A 16,277-nucleotide genomic window follows, 5' to 3' on the forward strand; every position below is an offset into this window, starting at 1 on the left:
ACCAGGATGTTACCTGGGCTCGAGCGCTTCAGCTATGAAGAAAGACTGGACAGGCTGGGGTTGTTTTCCTTGGAGCAGAGAAAGCTGAGGGGGGACCTGATTGAGGTGTACAAAATTATGAGGGGCATAGATAGGGTAGATAGAAAGGAACTTTTTCCCTTAGTAGAGGGGTCAATAACAAGGTGGCATAGATTCAAGGTAAGGGGCAGGAGGTTTAGAGGGGATTTGAGGAAGAACTTTTTCACCCAGAGGGTGGTTGGAATCTGGAACTCACTGCCTGAAAGGGTGGTAGAGGCAGGAACCCTCACAACATTCAAGAAGCATTTGGATGAGCACTTGAAATGCCATAGCATACAAGGCTACGGACCAAATGCTGGAAAATGGGATTAGATTAGACAGGGCTTGATGGCTGGCGCGGACACGATGGGCCGAAGGGCCTCTTTCTGTGCTGTATAACTCTATGACTCTAAGAGGAGAATCCAGCCCTGTGTTATCTTTACCTGGCCCTCGAGGAAAGGATTCAATAACACCCCCAGGTAACCCACAGCAAACCCTATTTACTAATGCTGCTCAGTTACCAGACTATCTTAAGCTGTCGTAAGGTTTCCATTCAGTCCTCGAAAGCAAGTAAAGACTCGCAGTGAACTTTGCTTAAAGGTGAAGCAACTTTATTAATTTAACAATGAACAAGTGAATAATCCACAGTGATTTAAGACAGTGATAAGTTTATTGTAAGACCAGCACCTAAACTCCTCAGAATAGTAAAACAATTAATAAATCCCAACTCCAAGATTTCCTCCCATCTCTTGTACTTGACTCAAGGCCTGTACAGAATTCCTCGAGTCTACCTCTCATCCTAAATATCATAAATTCAATCACCTGAAACCTTTTAAGGAAACTAACAAACCGGAGAATTCTTTTCCTCGAGGAGGAATTTTAACTTTCCCCAATCATCGGGAAAAGAGCAGGGGAGCAGTTAAATGGAGCGGTTCCATTTCCCGCTCCTTTCCTGCCAAATCCCCATTTAAAGGCTGTTGGTTTTCGCTGCAGTTGATGAGTCCCGCTCCCGTACATGGGATCCCGATGGTAGTTTAACCGCTCCTGAGTGGGGTCCCTGCCGCGGCCGCCCCGCCAAGAAAAACTGTCGGGAAAGCCAGCAAGACCCTCTAAGCTCAGTGAAAAACTATTTGAACCACAAACAGCAATCTGAAACCCTTAAACAACACTCTGAGAAATAGTGACTGATAGTCTTGTCTAAATTTACCCGATCCCTCCTTAATCATTTCAAAAATGGGACGTTTTTGAATAGAAAAAGGGGGGTAATTGTATAAATTTGCGCTCCCAGCACAGAGCTTCAGCTGTTGTGAGAGCCTATTGGGAATTCCGGCCCATGCTCCATATGATTTTCCCTGGGGAACACAAGCCTGAATTCCTGATATGTGCTTCAGGCCAGCAAAGCTCTGCCCAGAGAGTGAATTTGTAAAGTTATCAATCTGGTCTTTGAAATAGTTGTTAGAAACACAACTGTTTCTTTACAACACCCACATTTCTTGACTTGAAAATGATTGGCCCTGAAAATCAGCAGGGAGGCCGAGCACATCCCAGCATAAGTGCCGGCATATGCCCAACTGGGACCTCTGACGCTGACCCCACCAATGCCAAGGACAGGCACCCACCTCACTAGGGACACATCTGGGGCACCTGGCATAGGCATCAGGCTGGAAAGCCTGGTAGAGGTGGCGAAACTGGGGTGCAGGGTGCTAGTTGCTCCCTGCAAACAACCAAATGGTGCCCCCAGCAGCTCCCTTACAGGGCCCATATTAATTTTTTTTTTAAATTCTGATCTTCTGGGGGTTCCAGGCCTCAATCCTGCCCTGAAGCTGGTTGTCAGTGAACATACTACTGCCACCCAGACCCTGGGTCCCACTGAACGCCCAAGATGGAGAAACTTTGACATTAAGAGCCTCCGCTGCCAACCCCACCCCCTCCTGTGTTGTTGGCCGTGTTTGGGACAGGTGGAGGCTGCGCCCCCAACAGGCCATAGGGGAAACAGCAACAAAAGGCCAGGAGCCGGTGTGTCTGGGTCCGGCCGAGTTGTGGCTGTTCTGGAGAACTCCCACTGAAGTGACGGTGGGAGTACATCAGAACGGCGGTGGATTTTCAGGGCCATTGTTTACTAATTAAACAGAAATTTCCCTTAAAGTTTCACATATCAGGCATAGTAAGAAGTTGCAGACGGTTCGGGGCTTCTATGGAGTCCGGCCTGTTTCTGTATCTTTCCCCTCTGTGTTGCTCCAAGTATGGACCCCAATCAGGAGCTGATGTGGAAGCGGCAGAAATTTTCTGTGAAGAGAAAAGTTAAATGTTTAATCATTTCTGGTAGATTTTGAGGCACCATTAACATTCAACTAGAAAAAAAAACAGATCCTAAAAAGTTTACTCCCACAATGAAGTCAAGTTGTGGTGGGAGGTTTAAGTGGTCCCAATATTTAAAAAGGGGAAGAAATCTCACTCATGGAATTATAGACCATTAGTTTGATGACAGCTGTGAGAAAATTTCTAGAAGGTGTTAGAAGGGATTTTTTTTTAATTCGTTTATGGGATGTGGGCGTCGCTGGCAAGGCCAGCATTTATTGCCCATCCCTAATTGCCCTTGAGGAGGTGGAGGTGAGCTGCCTTCTTGAACCGCTGCAGTCCGTGTGATGAAGGTATTCCCACAGTGCTGTTAGGTAGGGAGTTCCAGGATTTTGACCCAGCGACGAAGGACCAGCGATATTCTTCCAAGTCAGGATGGTGTCTGACTTGGAGGTGGTGGTGTTCCCGTGCGCCTGCTGCCTTGTCCTTCGAGGTGGAAGAGGTCACGGGTTTGGGAGGTGGTGCCGAAGAAGCCTTGGTGAGTTGCTATATAAATGCAAGTCTTTCTTTTTTCATAGAAAGGCACAATGGTGGACTCACTTTTGTGTGGTTCAAGTATTTTTGGCTAAATTATATAATTAAAACAAGTATTAATGTTTGGACTATTAAACTGTAAAAAATTTCAAACCCAAACCCAACACGCCTCGAATCCCCCCACATTGGGTTTTATCAGAGGCGGGTCGAGGGGCGGGCGACCAGTCCACTCTCAGGAGGCGGTCGGTCAGTAAAAACTTTTAAAGCGGTAGCATGCCTCCATTTTACCAAGCTTTCTATTTTTAACTCATTTCGGTCTCATTTCTCAGGCCTCAGGAAACTCTGCAGGTGAAAGGAGGTGAGAAGGGCTGAATCCATGAGGTGAGTGTCTTTACAGCACTGCTTGTGGTTCAAGAGGAGCAGGAGTATTTCCTTCCGGCCCAACAAGCTACTGTGTAAACTCCTCCAAGAACTTGCCCACCCTCCCCCGCACCACCCACGACCACCAGCTTGCACCCCCGACCACGTAAAAAACTGCAGGATGTTTGGGAAACCCGTACTTCCGAGCTTCACGTCCATAACTCCTCCCCGGCTCCGATCGCACGGCTCGGTAAATATCGGGGCCCATGTCTCTGTCATCAGACCCACACAACGTGCTGCAGCCAATACAGCTCAGTAACTTGATCTATTTCATTTATACAGGCATCTCCTAAGGACGTCGAGCCCCAGTGGGTTTGTACTCTGTCCTTTCACCTCTGTGACACTGGGGTGAAATATCACTCCTTCTGATGGCTGCAACTGAAATGAGTTTGGTCCAAATATTACTGGAAGAATAATGGTGAGTTCACGGCGCCCGCCCCCACTAATGTGTAAAAAGCCCAGCAATTTGTGGTGAGGAAGCGAGACGCCAGGAGTTGTGAATCACCCTAAAATACTGGACAATTTTCACCGCTATTCCGTTAGCCTCGCAAAAACAGGAGCGCGCCATCAACCTCCCCATCAGTGTCAGGAAATTGCTGGATTTGTGCGGTAAATATGAATGAATTTTGCAGCAGCCATTTCGGGCTGGTATTTCATGTCGTAAGGTAGGGTGACCATAATTTCTAAACCAAATCCGGGGACACACAGGGTGGGAGCACAGCAAAGTAGCCAGGATGGAAAATGTAGATTGTGCAGCGCAGTGTAGCGAGGCAAAGATTTTAGTGATTTTGATGCAAACTGAATCTGCAAAAAGCAGCACCAGAACTTCCAGTCTGAATAACGCAGCCGCTGTTCACAGCATCTGCCGGCCGCAATCGCCGGCTTCTCCCCCTCCTCACAGCCCGACAACACCCACACCATCCCAGGCGGTGGTGAGCGCTCTGATCCACCTCCCGAGACATCCCCACGGCCCGGCTCCAGCCGCTGCGCATTAGTCTGGTAACCAGCCGTCCCCGTTACCCAGACAATTTGGCTCCGGGGCCGATTTCTCTTCAACCAAATTTCACAGAACTATCATGCGATTTGGAGCGGGGGGGGGGGCTGGGGGAGGGGGGGCGAGGGGGTGTGGGGTGGGGTTGGAGCATGCGTACTGCGGCCACAGAGTGTGATCTCTGCATAAATTAAAATCTCTCAGTGGGTCCACCCCTTATATGGGTTGAAAACAGGAGATTGACACCCCTCCCACCAATGGGAACCCGCCCCACCGCACAGCCCTGCCCACATTATTGACCAACCACAGGGTAGTTCGGAGTGACATGGTTCCTGATTTGAACCCGCCTGTATTCGGGGACGTGTTTTCTGAACCAGGGACCTTTCCGGGGAGAGTGGGCTCATAGCAACATAGAAGATAGGAGCAGGAGTAGGCCATTCGGCCCCTCGAGCCTGCTCCGCCATTCAATGCGATCATGGCTGATCATCCAAATTCAGTACCTGGTCCCTGCTTTCTCCCCATACCCCTTGATCCCTTTAGCCTTGAGAAATATATCCAACTCCTTCTTGAATATATTTAATGTATTGGCCTCTACTGCCTTCTGTGGTAGAGAATTCCACAGATTCACCACTCTCTGGGTGAAGAAATTCCTCCTCATTTCTGTCCTAAATTGCCTATCCCCTATCCTTAGACTGTGACCCCTGGTTCTGGACTCCCCGACCATCGGGAACATCCTTCCAGCAGCTAGTCTGTCCAGTCCTGTTAAAATTTTATAAGTTTCAATGAGATCCCCTCTCATTCTTCTAAACTCCAGTGAGTACAAGCCCAATCAATCCAATCTCTCCTCATACGTCATTCCTGCCATCCCAGGTATCAGCCTGGTGAATCTTCGCTTAACTCCTTCCATGGCAAGAACATCCTTCCTCAGATAAGGCGACCAAAACTGCACACAATACTCAAGATGTGGTCTCACCAAGGCCTTGTACAACTGCAGCAAGACATCCTTGTTCCTGTACTCAAACCCTCTCACTACGAAGGCCAACATACCATTTGCCTTCTTAACCGCCTGCTGCACCTGCATGCTTACCTTCAGCAACTGGTGCACAAGGACACCCAGGTCTCGTTGCACTTCCCCTTGTCCCAATCTATTGCCATTCAGATAATAATCTGCCTTCCTGTTTTTGCTTCCAAAGTGGATAACCTCACATTTATCCATGTTATATTGCATCTGCCATGCTTCTGCCCAATCACCCAACCTATCCAAATCATCCTGGAGTTTCTCGGCATCCTCCTCACAGCACACACGCCCACCCAGCTTTGTGTCGTCTGCAAATTTGGAGATATTACATCTAGTTCCCTTGTCTAGATCATTAATATATATTGTGAATAGCTGGGGTCCAAGGACCGATCCCTGCGGTACCCTACTAGTCACTGCCTGCCACTCGGAAAAAGACCCGTTTATTCCAACTCTTTGCTTTCTGTCTGCCAACCAGTTCTCTATCCAAGTCAGTACCTTGCCCCCAATCCCATGTGCCGTAACTTTACACGCTAATCTCTTATGCGGGACCTTATCGAAAGGCTTCTGAAAGTCCAAATACACCACATCCACTGCTTCTCCCTTATCTATTTTACCAGTTACATCCTCAAAAAATTCCAGTAGATTAGTCAAGCACGATTTACCCTTTGTAAATCCATGTTGACTTTGTCCGATCCTGTCACTGTATTCCAAGTGCTCTGCTATTACATCTTTTATAATGGACTCTAGCATTTTCCCCACTACCGATGTCAGGCTTACCGGTCTGTAATTCCCTGTTTTCTCTCTACCACCTTTTTTGAATAGTGGGGTAACATTAGCTACCCTCCAATCCATGGGTACTGTTCCAGATTCCATCGAATATTGGAAGATGATCAGCAATGCATCTACTATTTCTAGGGCCACTTCCTTAAGTACCCTAGGATGTAGATTATCAGGCCCTGGGGATTTATCGGCCTTCAATCCCATCAATTTCCTGAACACCATTTCCCTACAAATACTGATTTCTTTCAGTTCCTCCCTTTCATCAGACCCTATGTTCCCTGACATCTCTGGGAAGTTATTTGTGTCCTCCTTTGTGAAGACAGAACCAAAATATATATTTAATTGGTCTGCCATTTCTTTGTTCCCCATTATGAATTCCCCTGATTCTGACTGCAAGGGACCTACGCTTGACTTCACCAATCTTTTTCTCTTCACATATCTATAAAAGCTTTTACAGTCAGTTTTTATGTTCCCTGCAAGCTTACTCTCATATTCTATTTACCCCTTCTTAATTAATCCCTTTGTCCTCCTTTGTTGAATCCTAAACAGCTCCCAATCCTCAGGTTTACTGCTTTGTCTTTCTGTCTGAATCCAATCTTTCTTTCCTTCGCTATATTTCTATTTCTGTATCTAATTTGAGTCTAATCTACTCTATTTCCATTCTGATCTGTTCCTTTCTCTATCATTGGTTGAGGAGATAAACCATTGGATCCGACGTTCAGAAGGTCCCAGATGCCCTGTTGACCTCGCCGTGCCATTATCAAATCACATTTCCAGCAAGTTGCTCACTGCGCGATGCCCCGTTCCAGCAAATTCTGGCCGTGTTTTATTTTACATCCCAGTTACCAGAGTCTGTAGCCCCAGACCAAGGAGACACTCTTCTGTACCTGAGGCACATTGTTAGTGCTGAGTAGATGGCAGCATCTCGATCTGTATCTGTATCTGGCTGTGATATTAGTGAACTTGGAGTTCTTGATGCTGACACGAGAACAGAGGTTTTCCAATTGATCTGAGTGGAATGATGGCAATAACTGAGTAAAGTAAATGGGTGAACACTGTGTTAAAAGGACACCAATCAGAAACTCTAGATTTGGGGGTTTAAAATAGAAAAGGTGTCCATCACTCTGCACTGACAGCGGCACTCAATGAGCCTAAAGTTCACTTATCGGTGGAATTCCATGGGTCGCTCAGTGAGAGATTGGCTGAATCTCTGGAGAAATAATGTAAATCACTAAAAAGAATAATTTACACTGTTTCTCCAGGGTGCCTGGTGATTTTCTGTCAAAGTAACAGTGAAAGATTGGGAGAACTTCACAGAAATTCTGACCCATTAACTTTGAAAGATATCAAGGTGTTTCCTTACCTGGCACAAGGTGGAGCCCTCAGCTTGGACAATTTTCACAATGGCGACAATGGGGATCCACAGAATACAGAAGATTATCATACACCAGCCAAGTGCTGTTGCCCAGACAGGATATTCAACAGCTCCATATGTTGGTGGGGCAGATGATGCAAAGGACCAGATTAAGATTGCCTGAATGAAGTGATTGCACAAAACAAGATCAGAAACAGAATGCGATAGACTATCTGCAGCTTGAATATTTTCAGTTAAAATCACTAAAAGATGTAACATCTCCTTACTGCCAGCAAGCACGGAGAGATAAAAAACCAACACACTCTCCACCACAGCCAGAAGAGCCAATTCTTTTTCCCAATCATCATCTCAATGTCCTTGATGAATCTGTTTACCCCTGTGAACAACAAGAAAGCAGGATACACAATCACTTGGTTTGTCCTGTCTTTAGGGCAGCTTGGGCTGAAGATGTTTGGACAACATCCCCATCAGCAGGAAAACAGCTGCAGCAAAATTTACCCCAACACCAACCAGCTGTAACCCAGCAAGAACAAGGGCATCATGGGTAAAGGATGCAGAAGGCACTGCCTGTCTCATACTGGCCTTTGGAACCATTTGGGGGAAGATCATTGATAACTAAGGAGAGCACTTTAATCCCCAGTTATCCTCAGATATGAAGGACTATCTACATCACATCACCCTATTGATTTGTCTTGATTCTTCTGAAGTATTTTTTAAAAAGTTTAATGATTTCATTTTGTTTCAGTGCTTTCCCTGTGGCACTTACCATAGATCCAGCTTAGACCAATGAGTTCCAGCAGAGCTGCTATAATGAGGCCCCATCCAACACAGAAATTATCAATTAAATTTATCCAGTAAATCCCAGCCTAAAATGAAATGAAATATAATATTTGAAAATGTGCCGCAGGAGTAAACTATAAAACTCTCCATTCAGGAGAAGCAATATCTGGGATACTAAATCAGCTCTTTTACTCAATGGTAAAGCAGCAAATCCTAACTTGACTACACTGTCACATTGCTATCTCTCTAGTCCACCATAACTACAGTTGGAATAAAAACACTCACTAATCAGATACTCCCATGTGGCTGTTAATGTTTGAGTTATTCACACACCCAGTAACTCTGATCCTCCTCTGGCATCCTATCCCATGTCTTGAAATTGGCCCAGATGAATGACATTGTCCCGTTACCATGGTTATGTGGGTAAATGCCAGTTTAAAGACCACAACATAATTCCGGATGAGGAAGGCCATTCAGACCATCTTTATTCAACCATTGAGGCGATGATAACATCCCACCATTGCAGCATCTGATGGAATCATTGAAGAAACATTGTTTTATTTTGCCTCCACTACTCTGTGAGGAAATTAATTCCACAGGGAGGTCACTCTTTGTGTGTTGAAGAATTTCCTGACATTCTGTAATCTGAGGTTGGGGTTTACAAGACACAATCTTCTGATCAGAGGGGAGAGTGTTTCCAACTGAGTGAAACTAACGCTGAGAGAGAAACTTACCAAACTGGTCATCCCTGCACTGAAAGAGAAGATTTCCAACAATATCCTGCTGATTTAAAATGAACACAATGTAAATCTGATTCACAGGGTGAGAACAAAGCTGAGTTTCATCTCTTTAACCAGGCTCTGTATTTAGTAACAGCAGATGGGGAAGGGTCAGTCAGTCCCACACCATTACTGCACAATATTAAACAAATGGAAATTATTAAACAGGATCAATACACAAGGTCCTCCTTTATTGCTTAATTCTGTGAAATTTATCACTTCATAGGGTTATATCCAGAATTACATGTGGAAATGTAGCAAACTATTAAAGGACAACATACCTGTGTTACACATACAAGGCCAAGGAAATAAAATAACAAGCAAACACAAATTGTCAGATAAAGGCGCTTTGATCGCAAAAACTTAGGGAACTGGTCCAGCAGGGCTGTTATACTTGTTTCTGGTGAAAAATGTTAAATGAGATCATTAATTAATTAATAATTTACACAGTCCCAGAGAAACCCATCACTGGAGAGTCCAAAGCTCTGCAGACCAGAGGAGCAGATGAGGACAGCTTCCTCTATCCATGAATCCATTTTCTGAAATACTGGAGAGACGTGGTCAGGCTGTCAGCACTTTATAAGAACATAAGCAGAATATCACCACAAGGCTTGTTTATGCTTAAGCCATGTTTGCACCATGAACAGAGGAATCTGATTATCTGACCCTGGTGCAGCAAGTTGATAACTTCAGCGCCTCCTTTCTCATGCCACGCCTTGAAGTATTTTGCAGCGAGTTCCTGAGAGGTTGGTGCTGCTGTACCATAGTGGAGAGAAGGGCAAAAGCTCAAGAGTACCTGATACGCTTATCAATTACTTCATAAAAGGTGATGAGTCGAAGAAGAGATGATGAGTCGAAAGAAGAGATGAATAAGGCTTTTATTAGCTAAGAAGAGACCATGCTTCTTCGTGAGTGACTGAACAAGTCTGAACGAAACCCACACAGTGGTGGGTGGAGTCAGCTGAGGCATGCCTCCATACACAGCGCCACCCAGAGGTGGCAATATACAATACAGTGGTTTACCACATTCACCCCTTGTTTAATGTGAAGTCCGGCGGGGTGAAGGGTACTACAAGTTAAGTCTATCAGGAGGCCTTGTCTGACGTCCTGATCGTCGTGGTGGCGGCGGTGGTGTTGCAGCATCCGACGTCGGGTCTGGTGTCTGGGTGGTTGGCGAAGATTCCTGGGGCTTTGGCATGCCGTCTGCAGGGGTTGGGTTGGGAGGGGTGGTGGGGGATAACAGTGGTAAGGGGGATAACGGTGGTAAGGGGGATAACGGTGGTAATTCAGGGGTACCCGAGGGTGCGAGATCTCGTATGGAGACCGTGTCCTCCCGCCCGTCTGGGTATGTCACCCAGGCATACTGGGGGTTGGCGTGTAGGAGGTGCACCCGCTCGACCAGGGGGTCCGTTTTATGCGTCCTCACGTGCCTCCGCAGTAGGACGGGCCCAGGAGAAGTCAACCATGCCGGTAGCGAGGTTCCCGATGTAGACTTCCGGGGGAAAACGAACATTTTCTCATGAGGGGTCGCATTAGTGGCAGTACAAAGCAGTGACCGAATGGAGTGAAGCGCTGCAGGGAGGACCTCCTGCCAGCGGGAGGTCGGAAGGCCCTTAGATTTTAGTGCTAAGAGGACTGCCTTCCAAACCGTCGCGTTCTCCCTTTCCACCTGGCCGTTCCCCCGGGGGTTGTAACTGGTGGTCCTGCTCGTGGCGATACCTCTTGTTAGCAGGTACTGCCGAAGTTCGTCACTCATGAACGATGAGCCCCTGTCGCTATGTATATAGCTGGGGAACCCGAACAGAGCGAAGATGTCATTCAGACACTTGATGACCGTGGTACTGGTCATGTCTGGGCAAGGGATGGCAAAGGGGAAACGGGAGTACTCATCAACTATGTTGAGGAAGTACACATTGCGGTCAGCGGAGGGGAGGGGCCCTTTAAAATCGACGCTCAGGCGTTCGAAGGGGCGGGTGGCCTTGATCAGGCTTGCTCTGTCCGGCCTATAGAAGTGCGGTTTGCACTCGGCGCAGATTTGGCAGCTCTTGGTCATGGTCCTGACCTCCTCGATGGAGTAGGGCAGGTTACGGGATTTGATAAAATGGAAAAACCTGGTGACCCCCGGGTGGCAGAGGTCATTGTGGAGGGACTGCAGCCTATCACTCTGCGCGTTGGCGCATGTACCATGTGATAGGGCATCTGGGGGCTCATTGAGTTTCCCTGGCCGATACAAGATATCATAATTGTAGGTGGAGAGTTCGATTCTCCACCTCAAGATCTTGTCGTTCTTGATTTTACCCCTCTGCTTATTATTAAACATAAAAGCTACTGAACGCTGGTCAGTGAGCAGGGTAAATCGTTTCCCGGCCAGGTAATGCCTCCAGTGACGCACCGCTTCTACAATAGCCTGGGCCTCCTTTTCGACGGAGGAGTGTCTCGTCTCGGGGCCCTGGAGGGTCCTTGAGAAAAAGGCCACGGGTCTGCCCGCCTGGTTAAGGGTCGCGGCTAGGGCGAAGTCGGAGGCATCGCTCTCCACTTGGAAGGGGATGGACTCATCCACCGCGTGCATTGCGGCCTTCGCGATATCATTCTTGATAAGAGTGAAGGCTGCACACGCCTCTGGTGTCAGGGGGAAGGAGGTGGCTTTGATGAGGGGCCTGGCTTTGTCTGCATAGAGGGGCACCCACTGGGCGTAGTAGGAGAAAAACCCCAGGCATCTCTTCAGTGCTTTTTGGCAGTGGGGAAGGGGTAGCTCCATTAGGGGGCGCATTCTGTCGGGGTCGGGCCCGATGACTCCGTTCTCCACCACGCAGCCGAGGATGGCCAGGCGCTTGGTGTGAAACATACATTTTTCCTTATTGTACGTTAGGTTCAGCCGTTGGGCCGTACGGAGGAAATTTGCTAGATTAACGTCGTGGTCCTGCTGGTCGTGGCCGCAGATGGTGACGTTATCCAAATAGGGGAAGGTTGCCCGCAGCGCGTTCTGGTCAACCATTCGGTCCATCTCCCTTTGGAAGACCGAAACCCCGTTGGTGACGCCGAAGGGGACCCTAAGGAAGTGGTAGAGGCGGCCGTTTGCCTCGAAGGCAGTATACTGGCGGTCCTCATGGCGGATGGGCAGCTGGTGGTACGCTGACTTAAGGTCGATGGTGGAGAATACTTTGTATTGCGCAATCTGATTGACCATATCAGATATGCGAGGGAGGGGGTACGCGTCCAGCTGGGTGTACCGGTTTATGGTTTGGCTGTAGTCGATTACCATGCGGCGTTTTGCAGTGGTTTTAACGACTACAACCTGGGCTCGCCAGGGGCTAGTGCTACCTTCGATAATGCCCTCCTTCAAGAGCCGCTCCACCTCAGAGCTGATAAAAGCTCTGTCCCCGGCACTGTACCGCCTGCTTTTGGTAGCGATGGGTTTACAGTCACGGGTGAGGTTAGCGAACAGGGGAGGGGGGGGGACTTTTAATGTGGAAAGGCTGCAGGTGGTTTGCAGCGGGCGATTTAAAAGTTGTTGGTTGCAGACTGTGAGTGGGGGGAGGGGTCCACCGTATGCTAGTGTGACACTCTTAAGGTGGCACTGAAAATCCAACCCTAGCAGGACGGCAGCGCAAAGACGGGGCAGGACTAGCAGTTTAAATTTTTGATATTCAGTGCCCCCTACTGACAGGGTCACCACACAGTAGCCGCTGATGTCCATTGACTGGGACTTGGACGCCATAGAAATGCGATGGTGCGTTGGCAGAATCGTGAGGGAGTGGCTACGTACCGTGTCGGGGTGGACGAAACTCTCTGTGCTCCCGCTGTCGATCAGGCAACTGGTGGCGCGGCCGTTTACCGCGATATCCATCATGGAGCTGGATAGATGGTGAGGGTGGCCTTGATCCAGCGTCACGGAGGCCAGTATGTGGCTTAGTGAGTCACTATAGTCATCCGCCGAGACGGTGGTCGGTTCCGGTGACGAAATGGCGGTTGAGTGCGTTGGATACGATGGCGGCGGATGCCATGCGGCCGGGGGTACACAAAATGGCGGATAAGATGGCTGCTCCCACGGCCCGCACGCTGCGCTGCTGGCTGGCTTCCCCTTGCAGGCGTTAGCGTAATGGCCTTTCTTCCCGCAGCCCGAGCAGGTAGCTGTCTTAGCTGGGCAGTGCGCTCTGGGATGTTTTAACTGGCCACAGAAATAGCATTTTTGGGCCTGGTTACTGGGCATCGAAGCAGTTCTTACCGGAGGCTGCTGTCTCGGTTGGGTCGCTGCAGCGGTTGGTGCCGGGGGCAGCGGTCCCGTGTCCCACGGTTTCGATTGCCATGTCTCGGCGCCGTTACGGGGGTATGCCTCGAGGTTTCGGTGGGCCTCCTCTAACGAGAGCGCAAGGGCAATGGCCGTCTTCAGGTCGGGTTCCTTGCTTTCTAGCAGTCTCTGCCGGGTGTGGTCTGACTGGAGGCCCCTGACGAAGGCATCACAGGCGAGTCCCTGCGCGTGCTCCACAGCCGTTACCGCTTTACAATCGCAGTCTCTGCAGAGTGCCAGTAGCGCCCGTGCAAATGCCCCTACCGATTCTCCCGGTTGCTGCCTGCGGGATCCCAAGAGGTGTCGGGCGTAAATTGTGTTCACTGGGCGCGTATATTGCCCTTTTAGTAGCTCGAGGGCCGCCACGTACGTATTAGAGTCCCGGATTAGCATATATACTTGATGGCTCACCTGGGCGGTCAAAATTTTCAGTTTGTGATCCTCCTCTGTAACCTGTGAGATTGCGAGGAAGGATTCAAAGCAGCTCAGCCAGTGTTCAAACTTGGCTGATGCACCCACATCTTGAGGGTCGAGGTCCAGGCGTGGTGGTCTGAGGGCTCTCAGCAATGTCTGCTGTATCCATTGCTGTTGTTGCTCCTCAGGTGTCGCCATTTAACTTTTAGCTAATAAAATTGATACGCTTATCAATTACTTCATAAAAGGTGATGAGTCGAAGAAGAGATGATGAGTCGAAAGAAGAGATGAATAAGGCTTTTATTAGCTAAGAAGAGACCATGCTTCTTCGTGAGTGACTGAACAAGTCTGAACGAAACCCACACAGTGGTGGGTGGAGTCAGCTGAGGCATGCCTCCATACACAGCGCCACCCAGAGGTGGCAATATACAATACAGTGGTTTACCACAGTACCCTCAGTGCAGGGTATTGCACCCTTCCCTCCAGGGCACCAGTGTCAATGAGACTATTGGATACTTTCATTATCCTGATGGTCTTTTCTGGGGGCTGTAATAAGGAGGTGGAGGAGGGGAATGGGAGAGACAATCTTGCCTCCATGCCCAGTAAGAGGTTTCAGGGTGAGGCAATGTTCCAAGCAATGATCCCACAGAGGGGCACTGCCCCACAGTAGTGACTGGGAGACTAAGCCTGCCTTCTCTCTTGGAGAGTTAAACCCATTGCAGGTCCATCCATGGGCGGCCTCTGTACCGAGGAAGCTGAAGATGTTCTCAGTCCTGGAATGGGGGGCTGGGATGGAATAGACAACATCCATCCAGAGGAAATGGGGCCGTACTCTCACTTTTATTATGCTTGCTGTCCCGAGCAGTGAGATGGGCATTTCTGATATTTGAAACTCTTTACATTTGCAGAACCGAGTCAAAATCAAACCAGGATTTATTCCCAAAGCCAGAATGGATACATTGCTTCCTGCCATTTGCTCAATGTTTTTACAGCCACTGAGCTCTGATGTGTTTTTCACCTAACCTATAATCTAGCACTTCCTGAACCTCGGAGAACGAAGCCTGAAGTATTATCCAACCTCAGAATGAAGGCAGCATGGAACTGACCAGCAGAATTTTGCATATTTTACATAGGAACATAGGAACAGGAGCAGGCCATTGAGCCCCTCGAGCCTGTTCCACCATTCAATGAGATCATGTCTGATCTGCGACCTCACTCCATATACCCGCCTTTGGTCCGTATCCCTTAACAAAAATCTATCAATCTCCAATTTAAAATGAACAATTGATCTCACTTCAATTGCTGTTTGTGGAAGAGAGTTCCAAACTTCTCCCACTCTGTGTGTTGAAGTGTTTCCTAATTTCACTCCTGAAGTGTCTGGCTCTAACTTTTAGACTCTGCCCCCAGTCCTAGAATCCCCAACCAGCAGAAATAGTTTATCTATCTATTGTTGAAAACTTTGATCAGATCACCCCTTAACCTGCTAAATTCTAGGAAATACAACCCTCATTTTTATTTGTTCATGGGATGTGGGCGTCACTGGCAAGACCGGCATTTATTGCCCATCCCTAATTGCCCTTGAAATGGTGGTGGTGAGCCACTTTCTTGAACCGCTGCAGTCCATGTGGTGAAGGTAATAGTGGTTTAGGTACAACTGAGTGGCTTTTGCTAGCCCATTTCAAAGGGCGGTTAAGAGTCAACCACAGCACCTGTGGGGCTGGATATAAGGCCAGACCAGGTAAAGATGGCAGATTTCCTTTCCTAAAGGACATTAGTGAACCAGAAGGGTTTTTAATGACAATCCGATAGTTTCATGGTCACCATTACTGATATCAGCTTTTTGTTCCAGATTTATTTAATTAACTGAATTTAAATTCCCCAGCTGCTGTGGGGTTTGAATTCACATCTCTTGGATCAGTTAATGCAGGCCTCTAGGATTACTAGTCCAGTAAGCTAACCACTATGCTACCATTCCCATTTTGTGTAATCTTTCCTCGTAATTAACCCTTGAAGTCCGAGTGTCATTCTGGTAAACCTTCACTCGCCTCCCTTCCTAAGGTTTGGTGCTCAGAACTGCTCATAGTACTCCAGGCGTGGCCTAAACAGGGATTTGTATAGCTGCAGCATAACTTCATAGAATCATAGAAATTTACAGCAAAGAAGGAGGCCATTTGGCCCATCTTGTCCATGCCGGCTGACAAAGAGCTATCCAGCCTAATCCCAATTTCCAGCACTTGGTCCATATCCTTGTAGGTCATGGCACTTCAAGTGCATATCCAAGTACTTTTTAAATGTGACGAGGATTTCTGCCTCTACCATCCTTTCAGGCAGTGTGTTCTAGACCCCCACCACCCTCTGGGTGAAAACATTTCTCCTCAAAGCCCCTCTAAACCTCCAACCAATTACTTTAAATCTATGCCTCCTGGTTATCGACACCTCTGCTCAGGGAAATAGGTCCTTCCTATCCACTCTATCTAGGCCCCCTCATAATTTTATACATCTCAATTAGGTCTCCCCTCAGCCTCCTCTGTTCCAAAGAAAAC

General features: G+C 48.1%; 1 protein-coding gene across 1 annotated transcript in view; it reads right to left on the reverse strand.

The window, feature by feature from the left end:
* Positions 1 to 652: 652 nt before the first annotated feature.
* The window catches only part of LOC147124921 (sodium- and chloride-dependent neutral and basic amino acid transporter B(0+)-like), a 93,408-nt gene continuing 77,783 nt past the window's right edge, over positions 653 to 16,277 (reverse strand). The window contains exons 9-13 of the mRNA XM_085988530.1: positions 9,314 to 9,432; positions 8,240 to 8,339; positions 7,740 to 7,849; positions 7,462 to 7,632; positions 653 to 2,343 (exon numbers count right to left, since the gene is read on the reverse strand). Of these exons, the coding sequence (XP_085844656.1) occupies positions 2,206 to 2,343; positions 7,462 to 7,632; positions 7,740 to 7,849; positions 8,240 to 8,339; positions 9,314 to 9,432 (638 nt within the window). The 3' untranslated portion in view covers positions 653 to 2,205. The remainder of the gene's footprint in view (positions 2,344 to 7,461; positions 7,633 to 7,739; positions 7,850 to 8,239; positions 8,340 to 9,313; positions 9,433 to 16,277) is intronic.

Source organism: Somniosus microcephalus, chromosome 1 (assembly GCF_052327205.1).
Source record: "Somniosus microcephalus isolate GS21.2 chromosome 1, FLI_Smic_1.0, whole genome shotgun sequence".
In the NCBI taxonomy this organism is placed as follows: domain Eukaryota; kingdom Metazoa; phylum Chordata; class Chondrichthyes; order Squaliformes; family Somniosidae; genus Somniosus; species Somniosus microcephalus.